The 22,084-nt window shown below is 35.4% G+C and overlaps 2 protein-coding genes across 4 annotated transcripts in view; one reads left to right on the forward strand and one right to left on the reverse strand.

Annotated features, from left to right (window-relative positions):
- LOC148943587 (tubulin alpha-1D chain-like) overlaps positions 1 to 22,084 on the reverse strand; it is a 40,100-nt gene that overhangs the window by 16,287 nt on the left and 1,729 nt on the right. For both annotated transcript variants that reach the window (XM_089101820.1, XM_089101819.1), the window contains exons 2-4: positions 16,134 to 16,356; positions 10,037 to 10,201; positions 7,828 to 7,964 (exon numbers count right to left, since the gene is read on the reverse strand). In XM_089101820.1, coding sequence (XP_088957946.1) covers positions 7,828 to 7,964; positions 10,037 to 10,201; positions 16,134 to 16,356 — 525 coding nt within the window. The remainder of the gene's footprint in view (positions 1 to 7,827; positions 7,965 to 10,036; positions 10,202 to 16,133; positions 16,357 to 22,084) is intronic.
- Positions 1 to 22,084, forward strand: part of LOC148943588 (integrin alpha-PS4-like) — a 338,717-nt gene that overhangs the window by 15,441 nt on the left and 301,192 nt on the right. The window lies entirely within an intron of this gene.

Genomic DNA, 22,084 nt, shown 5'->3' on the forward strand with positions numbered 1-22,084 from the left:
AAATTTCCCAGGGGAGGTATTTGCTACCAGGAGCTATTGTCCGGAACAAAATTTATTGAAAATATTTTCTCAATTTCCTATTTTGAGTCTTTTCTAGTGTTTGTTTGTTTCCAAGGGGGCCAGTGTTCCCCTGTCCTAGTAATTATCACTTCTGAAAAGTAGACAACTAAAGGGTATACGGGAAAAGTAATCCCTGGGGGTTAAGATCGAACTCTAAAGTTTTTAAAAGAAAATTAAAAAATCTTTAGTTCCCAAAAATGTTGTGTTTTTTATTTAATTTCTAATCGTTTCTCGGTCACTCCAGAAATCCCCTGTTCCGTGGAAGTATTTTCCCAGAAATCCAAACACGATGAAAAAGGAACCCTGGTAATTCCCCTTGAACATCTTCAAAAGCGAAATTTAGTTGGCAGAGAAAAAATTAGACAAATAAACAGAGTTTCGTATAGGAATTCTGTCAAACCACCCCGTCTAAAATATCCCCTGGTAAATTCACATACAGAAATTTCCCTCCCCACGGGAAATTCTCCCTATGGATTTATCCGCAAAAACAAAATCCCCCCCCCCAAAAAAATTTCTGTATGCTTCCCAATAACGAATACTATCCGTAAACAATGGGTAAATTTCATAACTTACAGGCCTCTCCCCACTGGCTGTGGGGGTCATGTTACCCCTAAAGACATAGTTATTATATCTTTCAACTATGTTGAACAAAATGAATATCTCAAAACTTTTATCAGACAACTTTCGAGGGAAAGTGGGCGTGGGAAGGGACTAGTTGCCCTCCAATCTTTTTGGTCACTTAAAAAGAGCACTAGAATTTTAATTTCAATTCGAATGCATCCTTTTCCGATCTTCTAGGACTATTAATTCAATACGATAACCTCTGGAAAAAAAAAGTTAATACGCATCTGCGATCTTTCTTCTGGTAAAAAAACAAATAAATGGAAAATTCCACATTTTTGTAAACAGAAGCTTGAAACTTCTACAGTAAGATTTCTGGTACGCTGAATCTGATGGTGTAATTTTCATTAAAATTCCTTGAATTTTGGTTAGTATTTTCCTCTTTTTTGAAAATCAGGCAAATTTTCTCAGGCTTGTAATTTTTGAGGGGTAACGCTAAACTTGATGAAACCTCTATTTTTGGAATCTGTTGTTTTTTTTTTTTTTGGGGGGGTCCCTTTTTTAAAAATCAGGCAAGTTGTCTCAGGCTCATAATTTTTGATGGGTACACTAAACTTGATGAATCCTAATTATGAACATACGAAACAATGTGTCGTATTTAAAAAGAGGGTAAACATCCCCAAAAGGTGTGGTTTCCCCCTAACCTTTCTTCATGTGATGGAGTGTTCAACATGGATTTGTACGTTAATTTTTTTTTTATTTTTACGTAAACATTTTTATTACGTAAAAATTTTGAGCCTGCAAATGGAGAATTACACTCACATGTTTACTTGGACGGAGGGAAGGAGAGGGGATGCATCTCCATAAGCAATATGTGTCCTATAAATCCCGTTTTCTTGAAAAATCAGAAAGTATGACTTTAAATCAGTTTTGGTTCAGGCCGCTCCCCTTCCGAAAAAGGGGGGTAGTATTTCTACTACTACAAACAACTCACTGCATCATAAAGCCATTTTAGGCCATCACAGCGGTATACGCTCCATCTCCACCATTTGTTCTGAGCTTCAGTCTTCTCTTCCATCAGTTTCCTTTAAATCCTTTCGTATGACTTCTTTCCACCCCATTCAAAGACAACTTGCTTTTTATTTGACCTCAGATGGGTGGCCAAAAAGTAAAATCTGCGGCAATCTGTCATTCTTCATCTATAAAATGTGGATTTAAGCTTTTTTTTATTATAGCCATAGCAAGTGGAATCGAGCCACATATTTTGTATAGCTAGTTGTTTGATATACTGTTGCTCAAACGAGAACTTAAAAGAATCCTCAGAGAATTCCTGGGGGAAACATGTACCAAATCTCCCTCAGCTTTTTGGAGTACCCACGCTTCACAGCCATACTTGATCAATGTCATTGCTGTGGAACTGTGCAGACATCCACAAATGACTCCTCAAAAGACATTAAACGACGCCGAGCTCTTGCCTCCGCATGCTTCAAGTCACTGCTGCGCTCTATGTGGAAAAATAAGTACCTCGCCTTAAAACTGAAGATATGACTTTTCGGTGCTTTTGTGATGCTAGTTGCAACGTGTGGAGCAGAGACATGTACTCTGAACGCCGATGACTAGCACCGAATTACGGCATTGAAAAACAAATCGCTCCGGAAGCTCACTGGATTCGATAAATATGTCCCAGCCAAACATCCCAAAATAGCCTTTAAAGGACGAATTAACGCCTTTTGCTCATTGGACATCCCCAAAGTGCTGGCGGGAAAACTTTTTGGACCACCCCCAGTACTGCTGAGGAATGCAAAAACCAGGGAGGCATATCAAAACTATTGTCATGACGTCATTAGAGATTGGCCCCGAATCGGCCAATCCGGCCGTAGGAGAGTTAAGTTACTTAAGTAAGTTAAGTTCATATTCTAATCTTAGTATATTGACTTATGTTTCTGTTCTCCCAAACTTTTTTCAAGTGTGAGAAAAAACTCTGTGTCTCAGCTATTCACCTTCTTACATCTTCACTGCTTCCACAATCTTTACTGAAAAATACTACAATAGTTAATGAAGCCAATCTTTTGATCGACTTTCTTGTTACCCAAAATCATTTCTTCACTTTGATAGATTCCTAATCTAAGCGACTTACTCTTCTTGACATTAGTTTTCAGACTAGTTTTTGCACCTTAAACCCTCAAAACCTCAGAAAATGTATTTATTTTCTTAACAGCTTTATCTAGGACCCTCTAACCATAGGCATAATCAAAAGCCTAAGAGAATCTTTTACTTTTAGTTTCCCGTTTGATACTATGGTTTTCCATAGCCTTTGGCATTTTACTTAGGAAAAAGCTCATTAAAATAATCTATACAAAAGGGGATAGCCTATAACACTGCTTAAATTTTGATTTCACATCGAGCCAGCTATCAATCTGAATTACTTCATAACCACAACAGCAACCTCTTTTCAACCATTGCAGTAAACACTTTAATGCATTTATCTAGGGTAATATTCAAGGATAGGAACTTTACTAAAGCTTTTATTTCAGCCGAAACAAATGCCTGCTGTATAAGAGTGGACTAAGAAGGTCTGATGACTCACACAACCCTCAGGTATTAGTCATTTTTAGATCTGATGCTATCCAACCAATAATAATAGAAAGTAGAGAAGGCTGATTAAAAATAGGTTTTTTAACTGTAACTTAAATAGTAAAAAAAAATCACTCCTTTATAAGGAACTAGTTTTGGTTTTTTTTACTAAAAAACACAATTTATCATAGAAACAGAATAAAAAAAAAAAAAAAAAAAAAAATGCAGAATGCTTAGGCGAAAAGAATTCATCCAATGCTGTACAAGTTGCTGTCCAAATTCTGCAACATAAGCATATGATTTGAAGATGAGAATTGTGCTATCATCATAATGCCAATATAGCAATATGTATATGCTCATATATTATAGCTTTCTTTTGGCAGAAGATGAAAAAGAAAATGGGCTGTGGCACGACTTTAGAAACTATTTGGAATTCCTTGACCATCGGTTCTTAAATCCTTACTTCTTGTTTGATGCTTAGTACAGACGGGAATATGAGGCGACGTCATGTCCCGTTTAATTGTTCTTTTTTTTCAAGCCAAAACCGAAAATTATTTTGGGCTCGAGTGAATAAAATACAATTTTAAACTAGAATAAAATCGTTGGTTCAACAAAATATAAAATCATTCTAAAGAAAATAACATAGGTCGTAAGCAGAATAGTCGTGAACTGTCTTTTTTAAGATGCAAGATTTTCAATTCCGTAGAAAATTTACTTTTCAATACAATTTTTTAAATATTTTGACCCTTTTGCTGGCTCAGATTTCCTTTTTTTTTCATTTAGTTTTTAACGTATATCGTGGTGAATTTGAACAACAATATGAACAACGATCCTTTTTGACGGCCTTCAGCCCCCCCCTCCATAGGTTTTCTAGTGTGAATTTCTTTTCCTCCATACAAAGGATAAACTAAATATAAACCAGCTCCAGCAGAGATCACGTCCAAAATTTTCCCAAAAATAAGGCAAACTATGTACTTGGACAATACCTGCATGTTTAACAAGTAATCAAACAGTTCCTGGTTACGAACTGTAAGTAAGGAACGACTCGGTCCAGTAGTAACCGAAACTCTAAAATGCGAGATTTTGATACTAATAGATCCATCAAAGGAATCAGCTTATTGTGCTGATTCCAAAGATATAATATTCAGTAAGTTAGGTGTTACCTATCAGAAGTTACGAGCCTGAGAAAATCTGCCCAATTTTCTAGTGAGGGGCTAACACACCCTAAAAATCAAGGAATCCTAATAACAATCCCACCATCAAAATTAGCATTAAAGGTAACCCTATCTTAAGAGGTTTCAAGCTCCCATCTGCAAAAATGTGGAATTTTGTATTTTTCGCCAGAAGAAAGATCAGGGATGTGTGTTTATTTGTTTGTGTTTTTTTCCCCAGGAGTGACCGAATCGAACCGATGGTCCTAAAATAACGAGAAGAGGCTCATTCGAACGAAAATTAAACGCTCTAGTGGGCCTCTTTAGTGACTAAAAAGATTGGAGGGTAGCTAGCCCCCCTCCCAAACTCCTTTCCCCTCAAAGTCGTCCGATCGAAATTCTGAGATAGCCGTTTTGTTCAGCATAGTTTAAAGGTCTAATATATATGCCTTTCGGAATAACATTATCCCTCCCCCTCCACAGCTTCTGAGGAAAGGAATGTAAGTTATGAAATTTTCCCATTTTTACGTGAAGTATTTGTTATTGGGAAGTATACACAGTTTTTTCGGGGGGGAGGGGGTGACTTTTCGCTTGGAGCTGGTTTCCACAGGGTGAACTTTCCGTGAGGAGGGATGTTTTGTGGGGATGAAATTTCCAGGGGAAATGTTAAAATGGATGAATTTTACAGAATTTATATACGAAATTCTTTTTATTTGTCTTACTTTCTGCTTGCCGACTTAATTTTGCTTATGGAGACGTTCCAGGGGGAATTATCCGGGTGAAATTTTAAGTGGGGTTAGAAATGTTCAGAGGGTTTTTCTGTGGGAGGATTTTTTCTGGAGAAATTCCCCTTGGGGGGATTTTCCAGCGGTCGGTTTTCCGCGGGAACCCCCTCCTCAATTACTTCGCTCTATACCCCCTCCTCAATACCTCGCTATTTACGCTAAAGTTTGACTGATTTCCCATTTTGATTAAGAACAACTCCTCAAACACAAGGGCTGTTTAATTAGGATAAGAAGCTTTTTTAGAAGTACTAAAAAAGTTTAGCGCGAAGAGCGAGGTATTGAGGAGAGGGTTGGAGTAATCATATGCGGAATAATTTCCGCTCGTCTTAAGTTTTAGTGTTGCTCCTTGAGCTTTTAGTTAAAAAAGAGTTTTGCATAAGAGAATGCAGAGGTTTTAAGTTTTTGGCGTAATTACTTTCAAATGTGGCATAAAGGTGATCTGCTTTCTCCTCCCTGAGAAACACAGTAGATATTGGCTCCCTCCCCTAAGCATAATCTTGGTCATGCCAATGTTTGGCACTAATTTTGTTTAGGACATCCCAAAATAGTTTGGACGTCGCTAAAAGTAATCAGGCATTTTTTTACTTGGTTTTCTACCTTGCAATGCTCATTAAGCTATAGCTTTGATTTTGGTTTGGTTTTCCTTGGGTCTAATTACTCGATTCGTTCATCATAATATTGCTTGCCCGATATTCCAGAAATATTAATTTTCAATTTTTATTTCTCTCTAACAGGTGTTCATAAAATGAAAATATTCGGCTCAATAAAAAAAAGACAACAACGGAAGCAATCAAAATACTGAGACGGAACTGATCGGGCACGTATTTGACATTGTAGGATAGGAGAGGAATTTCTTTTCAATTTTAAACAGGAAAATATGCAGTTAAATGCGGAAAATGTTGTATTATGACGAAAGAAGTAAAAAATTCGAGCAGTATAATGAAGTTAATGAGAATATATTTTAAACAAAAGAACCCAGTCACGCAAGAAAACAAAGGAACCGCCTGTATATTTTGAAGGAGAAGAATGTGAGATCAAGAAGATGGAGAATATAAAACAGATACAGGCATAAGATCGTGTTATCTGTTTTGGGAGAAGAGGGACGTCAGAGCCCCCTGGAGGGGCGTAGACCCAGATATAAAGTTTTGTTATTTGTTTTGGGAGAGGACAGCGTGTCAGTTAGCAGGAAGAAATAAAGATAATTTGCATCAAGAAATTAGGGGAAATATTTAAAAAATTATGGATTTCGAAGGGACAGAATCAGAAACGACAAACTAAGAAAATTCTAGATTATTGTTTGGTCAGTTGAATTTTTTTCCAATTTCTTTGTGACTTAGAAAGATAGAGTACGTCTTTTCTCTCTCTATCCTCTCCAGGGGCTAGAGTCTTTAGTCCATTTGAACAAGCTTGAAGAATGTAAAATTGCAGATGCTATAGGAAGTATTGTTATTCGTTTAACCAAGGAATTACCAAATCGGTGGAATTACCAAAAAAATAGGTTTCAAAATCTAGGGGGAGTTAAATATCGGTAAGGGGAGGTAGTATTAAGCTCATAGAGTGTCTTTAAACGAGAGAAATAGAGATATATAAGTAGAATATAGAGCATCTAGAAGTAAGAGTTTTAGAAGCCGATATTTCAGGTGATTTCTAAAATTTTCTCTTACCTGGCTCCAAGGCCGTACCCATGATTTTTTTTCGGAAGGGGTTTTACTAAAAAAAAATTCGGGGGGGGGGGGTTACACAAAAAAACCTCAAAACGCATACAAAATTTGTTTATATAAATTTTTGCTATGTCTTTACGAGTCAGACAAACATTTCGGGGGGGGGGGTTAAAGCATCCCTAACCCCCATCCCCTCTGGGTAGGCTACGGCCTTGCCTAGCTCAGCTATTTTATTTTATATACTAAGGAAAGTAGGTCCGAAAGCAGTTGTTTACCTTAGGCTTCTAGACCCCTAGGCCACTAGCCTGCTAAAAATGTTTTCGTTTTTGGAATATCGAATGTCTAGATATTATGAGCTAATATTAATTTTAGTAGGTAAGTAAATAGTAGCCTAGAGTAAACAATTGCTCTCAACACGATCTTTACTTGGTATTTCAAAAACATAGTTGACTAATGTAAAATGATATTTAATGAGTTAACTCAAATATCGACCTCTGAAAACTCTAATGAAGTTTCATTTACCTAGGTCAAAGAAACTTCTTTGCTAGGTCAAATGAAGCTCTATAATTCAAAGGGGACGTCAATTTGATTAATTATGATTATTTAATAGGGTTGCTAGGTTAAACAATGATTCGTTGCGTAGCACATTGTTTTGTCTTCGTTTTGTAATTAGAATTTACTTCATGGTAACACATTAGTAACTATTGGTGTTTGTTAATTAGAAATGACTTAAAATATTGCACTATAATGAATTAAAAGGAAATATCATCTTGTCTAAAATGGAAGGAGTTTTAGGCCCGGATTAAGAGGTTGTTTTTTGGGGTGGGGGAGGGGGCTCATGTGCCTCTTTTTTCCCACCTGTTTCGATATACATTTTCTGGAAATATTCCAATTGAAACTGCCTTGTTTTAGGCAAAAAAGACGAATCCCCCACCCAATATTTCGAAAAATATATCCTTTCTTCTAAATTTCTATGAATTAATGTCACTACCAGATTCAGAAGGAAAATGAAGATAAATAAAACATGTGGCATACCTGAGGTGCTGGGTAAATTGCAAACTCTAACTTTGATTTCTTTCCGTAGTCCACTGAGAGTCGTTCCATTAGCAGGGACGTAAAGCCAGATCCAGTCCCTCCACCGAATGAATGGAAAATCAGAAAACCTTGAAGGCCTAGAGAATATCCAATATTAACAATCTGTAATATCGACTGTGACAATACAAATAAGGATATGTTCAAATAAGAGGGAAAACAGGATTGGTGCAAAGAATCATCCTTGAAAAAGCATAAGTTTTGTGGTCTGAAAATTTCCTGTTTCAGTTTCATACTCTCCCCAAGAATAGCCCAAATGTCTCCCCACCCAAAGGACAGAGCTTTGTTTACCTGTGAATATGTATTCAGGGTCTCTTGAAATTGTGTTTAAGATCTTTTTCAAACCCCTCGTTCCTATTTCTATCCTCAATCATTTCTGTTTCTATCACTTTTTCCAAAGACTGTGGTTTATAGTACAAAGCATTAATCAGCATCAGAAAAAGAAGTGAAGCATAGATTACATCCTTGTTCCAGAACAGGAGTCTTTTCAACTGATTTGAAATACGACTTGACTTAAAGGAAACTCAATATAATGCAAAATTGAATAGACTAAACCCAGTCCAATTACAGTTAATTAAAATATTATACAAGCATGGTCAACTCTGACAACAAATTGATGAAAGGAAACTAACAAAAGTGATTGAAACCTATCATTCAACCCCTAATCGACTTATAATAACATCCAAACATAAAGGGTTCGATGTGCATGGTCAGCTGTCCGTTTCACGAGTCAAATTATGCTTTCAATTCTGATCGATTGAAAATGGTCACATGCAATAAGAGAGTGAAATCTGGTGGTTTACTTCAAGAGTTTTCCGGTGAGCAATTTTTTTTTAACAACTATTGATAACAAGGTATGTGGCAATAATTCATGTTTATGTACAAACTCAAAAATCGACGAATAAAAACTTGGTAGACGGGATTCCGAAAATATGGGATCTGCCGTACGATATGACCATCAGGTAGTAATAGACTTTTTCTTAAATTGAGTTAATAAACTGTTAATCATTAAATTATCGAGAAAAGCGAAAAAGCTTCATAAATCTGAACGTGACAATCGAGGTTTGCGTATTTCTCAACCCAATAATTTTGGATCTGTGATGCCAATAACAGTATATCTGAACGTCATAAGTATATACTTATAAAGATCGAAAATACTTATATAACATATCGAAAGTTACATCGAAAGTTGTCCAGAAATTTTAACAGAATGGGAACAATGTGCAAGTTTCCTAGTATTAGGATTTGACTTTTTATTTTTCAAATGTTGTACCCAGCCATCTTCTAGCAGTAATACCAAGTCGGATTTCCTTTGTCAAAACCTAGTATCTGTACAATGTGCAGCAATTTGATTTTTAGTGAAGGATGGATCTTCCCTAATCTCGACACGACAAATCCAGTGGCGCCGTCCGAAATCTGTTTTTTTTCTTCTGCTGTGCTATCTGAGATGAGACTTAGTATCTAAAGAGGTTGAAAACAGATTGAACCAGTTTTCCAAAGTCAAACCCTAATACGGTCATATTAGACTTACAGAGCCTAGTATCTATGTCCAGCAAAAAAAAAAAAAAAAAAAAAAAAAAAAAAAAAAAAAAAAAAAAACAGAGTGGCAAGGACGGGAAGAAAATGGAATTCGAAGGGTTTATTGGCAAGATTCTGTATCTTTATCTATTTCCCCGTCCAGGGTTTTGTGGAAAACGAAAGAAACAGAAATACTAGGCTTTGTCAGACGACAGCTGACATGTGTTTATCTTTTTATTTTCAAGTTTAACCAACATAAATTGCCAATTTATGTGTGTGAATTTTGTTGTAATCGAATTTAAAAATTTTTTCAATCTAAGATAAATCGCAGTTTCAACTGTGCATCTAAGTGGCGTCAGCTAAAATTTTGACACTTTTTAGCGGCAGCTAATAATTAGCTTTATGTTAAATACTCGTTCTTTAAGCTTCGGAAATTACAGCGTTAGTTTATCAGCCTGAATTCTCGTTTAAAATCAGCCCTTCTACCCAACCGAATTCCTAATTGCCAAGCAATTAGCTTGGCAATATCTGCTTGGCAATTAGGAGAATTGGGGGGAATTGGCAATTGGGGGGAAGACCCCTCCCCCCAAAAAATTTAAGTAACTAGGAGACAATGCATATTTTGCCGAATTACCTGTACATTGATCAGCCAGTTTCCGGATTCTATCGAGAACCAGATCTACAATTTCTTTTCCCACTGTGTAGTGACCTCTGGCATAATTATTGGCGGCATCTTCTTTCCCACTTATTAACTGTTCAGGATGGAAGAGTTGACGATATGTTCCTGTCCTGACCTCGTCTGAAAAATGAAAGTTGATTAGAAAAAAACTCAGTAGTTCTCTAACGACTGCTTTTTCCTTAAAAAAAAGTCGCTCTGAGTACACACAATCAAAACACAACGTGTGCTTCAAGTTTCTTATCCATTAGATGGTACAAATCCTTCGACTAGCTATATATCATTATCCTTTTTGTTGCCTTACTATAAAAAAGCTTTTGTTTTATATTCCAACCATAATATCCCCTCCAAATATTTGATGGCATACCAAAAGTCTTAGAAATTAATGTGGTTGACGTTTGCTAGCTGGATGGATTAGCTTAGATGTAGACCATACAACACTGTTAACAAGTGCATAAAGCAGAAACTATCCAGAAAACACATGGACATATAATAATAGGCAAAACTTTCCATGAAAACAGTGATTTAAAATATTTTTTTGACTTTACAAAAGAAGTACTTCCGTTAGATTAGCAAAAGAAAAATGTATTCAATTTTCAATTATAATGATATACAAATACCTCTGGTAGCTTTACCATTATAATGGTTTAACCTAGGTTATACATGAAATTTTTAAACAAAAAGGCTGTTTTATTAGAATTTCAAATCAGAAGAAAATTGCAGTCATACACAATACTAAATAGCAGATTTCCTGACTTGTCCTTGTGTTTTTAATCGTCATGTAAGATACACAAAATTACATGTAAGATTGTTTTAAAAACAAAAACTATGGCATATCAGATGTGAGTATCTTTTGCATTTTTTTGTAGGGTTTGTATGTTCAGAATTATTTTTTGTAATTAATTTAAGTAATGATTTCTTTTTGGTTCCTCTGGTGACTTGAATGGACTCCAAGCGAAACCTGCTTTTGTGAATATTTTAAGCCATGAGAGTCGCCTTTGCGAGCTTGAAAATAATCCTTTTGATGGTATAAAAGAAAATCTACCAAGTTTGTTTACTAGTGTTTCTTTTGATGTCAGTTTATAATATATTCGTCAATATGGCTTGTATTCCTATGAAGCAGAATTTGCAAAATTCTGCTTTGCTTTTCTCACATTTTTCTCACATTTGCAATTTGCTTTTATCACATTTTTATTATACTTTCTGGTGTTAACTTCTTTGGTCTGGTTAAAAAAAAAAAAAAAAAAAAAAAAAAAAAAAAAAAAAAAATCAACGTTCACTGCAATAATTACAGGTTTTATCGGTTGTTTTATTTTCATTTCAATTTTGAATAGAAAGATGGTTTGCTCTGAAGTTAGTTAGAGAGGACGTTCCTTAATAAGATAAGTATCAGTCATTATCTTAAGCTTAACCTAAGTAAATGTTACAGAGCCATTAAAAAAACCTTGGTCTGATAATTTTGCGCATGTCGCTTGATCTTCTTGATCAATTTTAGTTGACCCTCGAACTAAGACGATTTCCTGGATGGATTCTTGGTTCATTTCGACATCAAGAAGACAATTTTCAACCTGCTCAAGAGTGTCATAGTACAGCTGTTTAATTTGTCTACGACAATCTGATGCTATATTAAATATATGAAATAGCATCTGATGCTATATGATGCTAAAAGCATAGCATATATTAAACACGTAACATAACCGAGGTACCTTTTCCCCCCTAAACCTTAAAAAATTAAAGTTTAAGTATAGTTCCCAGAGTGAGAAACCTCTTGTTTATACAGCGTCAGATAGGAATTACCGGGTAATGCCCATTTGATCTCTACTTTTCTTGAGTGGATGTCTCGCGTGTTGCCCGGCTACTAGAACAGTACCGGTCCAAATTCTCGAGTGCGTACTAGCTAACAGATAAGTACCAAGAAAAGAAGTAAATCTTGAAGTGCAGTAAATCTTTAAACGGAGAAGTTATTGTATATACTAATTTGGTGTTTTCTTTTTATTCTCTTTTGACTTTAGATTATTTCCTTTTTTAAAGAGTTATGGTTTAATTTTTCTCTTTTCAACGCTGGGAGTTGTATTCAAAATTATTACTTGAATGAAGTTCAGCCTTCCATCATGAAGTAATGATGATTTAATTTTGGCTTGAGTTTTAGTCGTCACGTATTTTCACGTATGATCAGCACACATTTCCTCAAAGTCAGCACGAGTGATTGATGGTGCAAGATTTGGAGGTGCTTGATAATTTGCACTTCATGAATTTGTGCTTTATCTGGTATTACTTTTGCACATGTCGTAGTGTCAAGTCCGCAGTGGTTAACACGCTATCAAGGGCTGCTCGTCCATCAATCCTTTTGGCACCTTCTACAGCTAAAGAGTACTGCCAGAGTCCACCACCTTCCATTGCTGCTGATCAGAGCTAACTTTTGATCCTTGTTGTGGAAGCCTAGAGTTGTTCATATTTGCTGTGGTCCTCCCTTACCCTTAAATGCTTCTTAGTTTCCATCCCTCACTTATCGTGGGCATATTTCCGTGTCTCAAAATTTGTAGTTCGTGTATTTGCTACACAAAAGAAATGATTGTATGAAGGGAAAACACTGAGAGAGTATGTATTGCATAGGCGCATAAAGAAATTCACTTGGCTTCAGTACCTGCATTAATATTTTGTGCCTGTTTATTGAAAGCCCCAGGGTGGTTGTTCTCACCATGTCATTTCTAAGGGCGCAGGGTGGTTTGGCAAAAAAATAATTTGTAATGTAGCTTTAGAATTTGATTTAGTCAGACGTACACGTTTCATTCGTGTCAAAAAGATAGGATTTGTCTGAAAAATTTGTGAGTAACAGCTCCTAATCAAGCTATGTCTGGTACATAAAACGGTACACTTGAATGAGCTCGCCAATTTGTCCGATCAAGTTACCGTGACGTCCTGTGGTTTCACATTCACGCTTAAACAAGCCAACTATTTTCTTTAAAAACATGTTTAGAAAGACAGAATTATGACTGGTTACCACAACTATTCTTATATGCTATGAGGCAAAACAAACGAATATTAAAAGTTTCTTAGATTAGTCATAATTGTTCTTATCCTTAATGATAATGTGGACAAATGTGTTATTTGTACCTTGTCCCCATCTGCCCATAGACTTTGAGCTAAAGTGTATTAACAATGTATTTCTGTTTCATCAAGTTAAACAAAGAAACGGAGCTGAAAAATTGGTACAGCTAAAAAACAGGAACTCTCTCAAATTTTTGGGTAATATTGTATACGAAGAGGCTTCGAATATTATTGAAGATGAAGATGGTGCTGCAAATATTGTCTCTTAAGAAATGCGAATATGTTCCTGAAATATGGCTAAGATAACTTCTAATGGATCGTGCAGAATTTATGGAAATAGTGTATTTCGTTATTGATCAAATCAAAAATTACACATTAGTTTCACTGAAAAGAATGTAGTAATGCCACAGACAAAACTAAGTTAAGCGGAGCTTAAGAAACTAAAGGCGAGCTCTCAAAAAATGTTATTCGAAGTGTGTTTTTGTTTGGTATAGAACTTTTTTTTTATCTAAACGAGGACAAAATATATAGGACAATAGGCTTCTGCTTTGAGATCATTACTGGTTTCAATTACAAATTTGAATGAATTGGTTTGTTTTGTCAAAAGTGATACAAAAATTGCCTCTAAACTTACAATTTGTGCTAAACGGAGAAATGTCACCATATGGGGAACCTGTGTAATCAAACAGTTCGTGGTAACGAACTGTAAGTAAGGAGCGACCCGGCTCAATGGTAACCGAAAATCTAGAAAACGGGTTTTTGATACCAATAGATACATCAAAAGAATCAGATTTCAATGCTGATTTCCAATATATAACTTTCATCAAGTTTCGTTATACCCATCAAAAGTTACGCGCCTGATCAAATTTTGCTGATTTCCAAAAAAGGGGGAAAGACCCCCTAAGAGTTATAGAACGTTAATGAAAATAACACCACCAGATTCACTGTGTAATAAAACCCCACTGTAGAGGGTTTAGCCATTTATGTGCAGAAATCTGGAATTTTGCATTTTTTTTGCCAGAAGAAAGATCACAGATGCGTGTGTATTTGTTGTTTTTTTTCCCCAGGGGTGACTAAATACACCAAACAGTCCTAGAATATCATGGATGGACTCATTGGATCGGAACTTAAAAGTTCTAGTGCCCTCTTTAAGTGACCAAAAAATGGAAGACAAAGAGACCCTCTCACACGCTAATGTTTTCCTCAAAGTCAACCGATCAAAATTTTTAGATAGCCATTTTCCTCAGTATGGGCTAAAATATGAAAACTATCTCTTGCAGAATAACATAATCCCCCAAAATCCCTGGGAAGAGGGCTGAGAGTTATGAACTTTACCCAATGTTAACATATAGTATTGGTTATTGGGAAGTATACAGAAGTTTTCAGGAGGGTTTTTTTCTGGTAGTGGGGGTGGGTGGGTAGGGGGTTAGATTGAAGAGTTTCTCCACGATGGGAGGTCACATGGGGGAAGGGAAGTTGCGATGAAGGGGGTACTAGAACTGCCACACTTACTTATTGGCTATTGTGAAGTATACATATATTATCAGGAAGAATTTTTTTCTATAGCGTGGGGCGGTAGGAGGGGTTACACGGTAGAATATTTCCGTGCAGGATGTTTCTTTGGGGTAAGGGACATTTCTTTGAAGGGGGCGCCGGATTTCCAAGCATTATTTAAAAAACGATCAGAAATTAATTAAAAAAAACAAGTTTTTTTCAACTGAAAATAAGAAGCAACATTAGAACTTAAAACGAACAGAAATTATAACGTATATGAGGGGGTTCTCCCCCAAGTCAATAACTCGCTCTTTACGCTACAGTTTTTTTTCAGTGCTTTCAAAAGAGCTATCTATTCTAATTAAACGGCCTTTGTGATTCAGGGGTTTGAGAATTAAATTTCTTTTTAACTTTTAACGTAAAGAGCGTGGTATTGCCTACGGGGAGAACCCCCTCATCTAAAATAATAAAAAAAAGCGATACGGCTCAATAGTAATCGAAACTTTTAAAAATGGAATTTTGATGTCAATAAATGTATCAAAAGAATGGGCTTATAATGCTGATTCTAAATATATAAATTTTATTAAGTTTAGTATTGCTCATCAAAGGCTATGAGCCTGAGAAAATTTACCCGATTTTTTAAAGAGGGGGGAAACATCCCCTACAAGTGTAAGAATTTTAATGAAAATCACACTGTCAGATTCAGTGTATCATAAAACCCTATTACATAGGTTTCAAGCTCATATCTGCAAAAATCTACAACTTTGTATATTTCGCCAGAAGAAAAATATACGAATATAGAAGTTAGTTACGTAAGTTAATTTGTAAATTACGTCATAACCAAATTTAGAGACATCCATTTAGCAAAAAAAAGTAAAGTTTTAATGCAAATTTTGTTTAATTATTCAATGACGGTGAGCCAAAATAAAAGCGGCATTAACTAAAAAACGATCAGAAATTAAAAAAAAAAAAGTTTTTTAAACTGAAAGTAAGGAGTGACATTAAAACTTAAAACGAACAGAAATTATTCCGTATATGACAGGGACTGTCCCCTCCTCAACGCCTCGCTCTTTACGCTAAAGTTTGACTCTGTCTCACAACTTTATTTTTTAAAACAATAAAAAACTTTAGCGTAAAGAGCGAAGCGTTGAGGAGGGGACAGCCCCTTTCATATACCGAATAATTTATATTCGTTTTAAGTTTCAATGTCGCTCCTTACTTTCAGTTTAAAAAACTTGTTTTTTTTATTTAATTTATGTAAAATTGCATAAAACCTACCGAACTTGTAAATAAAATATAACTGGATAAACGAATGCTTCTGCTTTATGAAAATAAATACAAAATATAGATTTTTATGTCTATTTTGCTGTTTAAATTTCCCTGTGAGCTTATAAGTCATTGGTCCACTAGCCTGTATAATTATATTTTTATTTTATTCTTAGTATTAATAGCGATCTTGGTTTCCTATATCTAATCTACACCCTAAAAACTATATTGAGGATCCTGAACTTACCGACGACTGTTGGTTCTAAATCGAGGAAAACTGCTCTTGGTACATGTTTTCCATTTGATGTTTCACTGAAGAATGTGTTGAAAGAATCATCTCCTCCTCCTAGCGTTTTATCAGAAGGCATTTGACCATCTGGCTGAATACCGTGTTCTAAGCAGTAGAGCTCCCAGCATGCGTTTCCAATCTGAACGCCAGCCTGGCCAACATGAACTGATATGCACTCGCGCTGAAATATTTGATCAGTTTGTTGTAGTGGCTATTTAGTCGGTATTATATCTTTTAAAATTGTGTAAACTTCCCTTCATCTAGAAAATACTTTTCAGAATACTTTAAATTTTGTCCATAGCGTCTTTTTTTTGGCTAGGCTTTTTCCATGTTAAATTATTCTTTAAATATAAATTTTCTGGAACCCCAAAGGCACCGAAAAAATTCTTTGCTGTTTTTACGGCAAGATCGTCAAGACCACGGCATGCAATGTCAGCAGCCTCGACTCTAGATCTTTGAAGCTTAGGTTGGAATCAGCACTGTCGAGGCTTATCTTATGGTTTTCGAGAAATAAATTGACTATTAATTGTACTAAGACAAAATTCATCATCTACTCTCGAACCGGGAAAACAGCACCGGAAATTGGGACGATTAATATTCAAGGCTTACCTATTGAAATTGAAAGAGTTGATTACATTAAATATCTCGGGATAATATTGGATTCAAGTTTATCATTTAAAAGCCATGCAATTTATCTTCGAATGAAACTGGCCAGAAATATTGGTATGATGAATCATCTGAAATTTGTTCTGCCGTTTTTTGCCTTGAAATCTCTTTATCATTCTCTAGTGCATTCATATATAAATTACTGTCCCATTATTTTTTTGAATACTTTTAAAACTCATATTCTTCCTCTTCAAAGGCAACAAAATAAAGCTCTGCGTTTATTGAAAAATTGCCTGCCTAGCCTGTTTTCTTACCCTGGTAAATCATCAACAAAAAGTATGTATCAAATTTTAAATATCCTTCCACTGGATTTTTTCTCTTTTATCCATTCTGTGCCTTATATGATTAAACACGTTCAAGGTCTTTTGCCTGAGAGTATTTTCATATGCATAATAAATTTTTTCAGGATGATGATTAGGTTGTGCATGCATATTGGACCAGTGACAGTTATGATGTTCGTCAGGCTTTAATAAAATATGAAAGGTCCCGTTTTTCACCAAGGCATAGTATTATATATAATTGGAATAAATTCCACAATTTTACTGATTTGAATAATTCATTGGTTAATAATAAAATTAGATTAATGAATCATTTAATCAGTAATTATTAATTTGATTTATTTTCTGGGGTGGATGCTCCTCATTTCACTGTATTTATTTGGTTATTTTGATTTTTTGCGGATTTTGTTTGTTGTTACCGTACGGAGAGTTGAAGAGCAATCTTTCTATTCCAGTATCTGGAGATAGTATTAGTTATTTATTGTTGATTGTATATAAACCCACACACGAGTTATTCTCACTGTGGGTAATTAATTTGATAGTTTTGTCAAAAAAAATAAAAAATTTTATTGATTAATAAAGAACTTGAAAGAACTTGAACCAGAGAAAACTTTAAAATATGATATAAGTAACGAACAAACAAGAAAATGGTAGACAAACGAAAATTTTTAACAAATCCATGGAGAGGGGGAGCCAACCTAATCTAATACTGGCTTAATTGCTGCCCATAACTGAATTTAAACTTACTAGAACGAGTTTTCATTTCTATATGGACACTTTCTATGATCTACCAGTGAGAGTTCTACGCATAAAAATGTTTATTTACATATTAAAAGCTTAAAAGTTACAGATAAAAAGAGTGTTGCATTGCTCTTGGATTTGAAAGCTTAAAAATTTTGGGGTAAGAAACATTTAAATATGTTTATTTGTTTTTTCTTATTCACCCAAAATCCCTCAAAATGAATTACTAAGGAGAGGTAGTCCTGTTAAATTTCAAAACAGCCAAATATTTTATCAGTACATTTTTTAACTGGAATTTATATAACCCACCAACGAGCTCTGTACTAGTAGCCTATTGTGGAGCCCATAGAATGTCAAGTATCAAAAATGTTGCGTATCGTCAACTTTCTAATTCCAAGCACGGTTTGTAATGCATAATTTAAATTTAGAAGCTTGAAAGGTGAATACTTTTATAGACCTGCAATGCAATACAGGATCACTCCTATCACCCCCTTCATTCTTCACAGAGGTTGCAGAATTACACAACCTTTTCGGTAAATTTGAATGATTCAGTGCAAATTTTATAAATAAAACCTTGGAAACCAAAAATTCTAAAAAATTAAGAATTAATTTCGCTATTAATTCATCGAAATACAGAAAACCGTTAGTTATTTTGTAGCTGGTGACAAGTCACAGTAACCAGGTTGTTGAAATTTAACTGGTCCAAGTGAAAAAATTGGTGAAAGTGATATAAGACTTAAAAGCATAATTAGAGTAAAGCCAAGACAGATAGTCTCTGTGAGAGGCAAAGCTGGCATAGCTGTTTCAAAATTGTATCAAAAATGATTATTTTCACTTCCTCGTGGTGGCTCTTATCTTAGTGCAGAGCTAATGAGGAAAGACATTCAGTAAGGGTAATTCAGATAGTCTACCATTTCTTCGAGCTATTTGAACGCAATTGGAGACCGAAAAAGATTAAAAAATTCATGACCGCCAATGTCCATTAGACTTCCAGGTGAAAGGGCGACATAGATTTTTATGCTGTTTGGGCTTAGCCTACTGGGTAAGTCCGCTTAATGCTGGGGAACAGCGAGAACGGAAGATAGCTAATACAAGTCAATTATTGGGAAACTAGTTTCATTATTGGAAATTACTTTCATTGTTTGCTTATTGTATTATTCAATTCTGATTTATTTAACATTTTCTGTATAAAACTCGGCAGGTAATTGCGAGGAAAAGGACTGACATGAATCAAATCACAGGGCAGTGTTGAGCAACTGTAATATCTTTTTAGAGTAAGGTTTCTCAAATTTTTCTTGCCGTCACCCGCTTTCATTATTTCTTAAGAAATCTCCAGCTGCTCAACTCAATTGCAATAGACTTGCTGAGTAATGGCAAATAATATGCTATATGTGATTCAAATATTTAGTGGGGACCTTTTTTTAACAATGTTTTGTCCATGACGGACTTATTGATTACCTTTTCAGCCCAGGTTTTTTCATTATATGACAATATTGCCCCTGTTAAGAATGACTGTTCAAAGAGATTAGTACACATTTTCAAATTTATTCAAAATGCTTTTGAGAGCATACTAACTTTTATATTTTGCAAAATTAGCGTCTCCGATGTAAAAAGCAGGTACATTTGAATGATGGGTGAAGGGTCAGGCTGCCAACCTCAAGATGCTAAGCGAGCATACGGTCGGGAACAAATATCCTCAGATGACGAATTGCCTAAGATAAGCGAATTTTTCCTCGCGAGGGGCTGAAGATCTGAGTACTGCTCAATTGAAAAACAGCATAAAAGGCCCGAGATGCTGTTCCTTGGTGAGTGGAAGGAGGCGATGAAAGCCGAAAAAGCGGACTTTTGGAAATCCAAGAGATCCAGTGACCAGATCTCGATTCCAAGAGATCCAGCTGCCTGACTCAATTGCAAAAATACTTACTGAGTAATGGCAAATAATATGCTATTTGAGATTCAAATATAAAGTGGAGACTTTATTGGACAATGTTTTGTCAATGACAAGACTTATTGATAACCCTTCAGCCCAAATTTTATTCGTTAGATGACACTTTTGCACCTGTTAAGAATGACTGTTTAAAAGATTAGTATACATTTTCCAATTTTTAGCAAGACCAGATCAACCAAGCTTAAGCAGAATGTTAAAACAAAAATATGCAAACATTGAAGCATAGTAGCGTGAAAGGCTGCAAAATCCTTAATCCATTAGATTAGAGCTATTAGGTAGCAAGTGTAGGTCGTAAGTTAAGCCTTTATATGAGGTGGACATACACAGGGCATAAATCACGGGCACTAATTGAATTTCACTAGCCATGTTCCCAGAAATTTACCAGGGGAGATGGCCAGATGGGGGATAAATTCGGTAAATGAGGAAAACATGTGGATTACATGAATAATATGGAAAATCACGGAGATGTTAATCAAAATTACAATCTATGGGAAGGGCCTGGAGGCCCTTCCTAGGCTGGTTTTATTTGAAATAAAACTTGGGAAGCGCTGGATTTGAGCCTAAAATAGACCCATCATAGGGTTTGCTTAACGGAAAAGTCATTCGGGGTGACACTCATTCTAAGATTGGAAAATTCTTTAACATGGTGGCAACAGAAGGAAAATATTATATTAAGACTGAATAAAAAGTATGTCTTTTTAACTCCCTCTCATAAAGAAGTTGTATTAACTGTAATGAAACTGACCGGATGATCAGGAACTCATTCGTTAATGGCAAAGATCTACGTAAGATCTACTATAGTTTATGGAGATTTTGGTAGTAGCGAGTGCCAAGTTAAACAAAAAGAAATAAATATTTTTGTGAAAGTTCCGCAAAACGAATGGCACCAAACACCTGAAAATTCTCTAGCTTTACTTTGAAGCAGGGGCGTACTTTGCTATGGAGCAGGAGGCTCCCCTCCAGACCGAAGTTTGTCCCCCCAGCTGATATTTTTTTTCTGCAAAAATCTTGTCAAAACTAAAATAAGCCAGCATAATTCAAGTATCCAGAGAAACAGGTAAATTTCCTTTAGTATATCTTTGCCTTTATGGTAATATAATGATCATTTTTCAGTTTTCACTGTCATTGTCACTTGGTTGGGAAAATTGGCTCCGACTTTGTCCCCCCCCTCCCAGAATGTTGACGAAATTACGCCACTACTTTGAAGGTGTAGATGTCCTTTGGAACCAACAAGTTGTTAATATGTTATGTCTAGGTAGAAAAAGCGGTTTTAGATTCAACAAATTATTTTCGCTTGTTTAGTTTCACGATTCACCACAGTAAGACGTAAAAGAAAATGTAATACTGTCCTAAAAACTTATTAATTTTGAAACAATCAAAAAGAAAGTCTTAGAAAATTGCAGTTTTTAGGTGTAAAAAGACCTAAGATGAGTTTTAAGGGCAAATATTTTTTTTTTATTTTATTTTGATGTCCATTGTACTGAAGTTTGAATTCTGACTTCATAGAAACTACAAAGGTCTTCTCACTCAGCTAAAACACCCCACCCCTCGTTTTTCCTTTTTTGAAATATAGATATCTGGCGTGACTTTAAAAAAAAACCTGTAATATCTACTTTTATGCTATATTCTGATATTTATTGGTAATAGGTTTGAAACAACATTGACAGCTATTTCTGAGAAAGCTCAAAATGGAATGACAATACTTAGAATTTTAATTTGTCCCATATGCACAATTGTGTTCGTTATGACTACAGTACGCCATCTATAGGATAATCACTGTTAACTTCTTCTAAACCAGGATGGGGTGCGCGCTTAATGGGGAGTTATTGTTCATTCCGCCTAAAACGAAGATGAGGATCCTTGAAATAATAATATACCTCATTGCGCTATTATGCCCGTCTCACCACCACAGTGCACCAACTGTGGGAGAGTCATAGTTCTTTTCTCCTTAAATAGGTACGGTGATACTTGAGATATACAATTCGGATCATCTTCACAGTTAGTAGCGTTAATTCATGAAAATATAGGTGACAGGGGCTAATTATGTTTTAAAAAATGTCCCTTTGGCCCTCAATCGTAATACTACTTGAATAAAACTTTCACAATACCATGTAGCCTAAGTTAAGGCCTAAAATGTTTATTCATGTTCATGTCTCCACCACTTTCTTACATGTAAGGACTAAAGGGTTCATCACGTCTTATGTAACCTATTTATTGGACTTCATAGTGTACTTCAAAACATAAAAAAAATATTAAATAAAAAATTAAATTTGGCT

The sequence above is a fragment of the Artemia sp. Qi Xiang Cuo genome, chromosome 15, assembly GCF_049724085.1.
Source record: "Artemia sp. Qi Xiang Cuo chromosome 15, ASM4972408v1, whole genome shotgun sequence".
In the NCBI taxonomy this organism is placed as follows: domain Eukaryota; kingdom Metazoa; phylum Arthropoda; class Branchiopoda; order Anostraca; family Artemiidae; genus Artemia; species Artemia sp. Qi Xiang Cuo.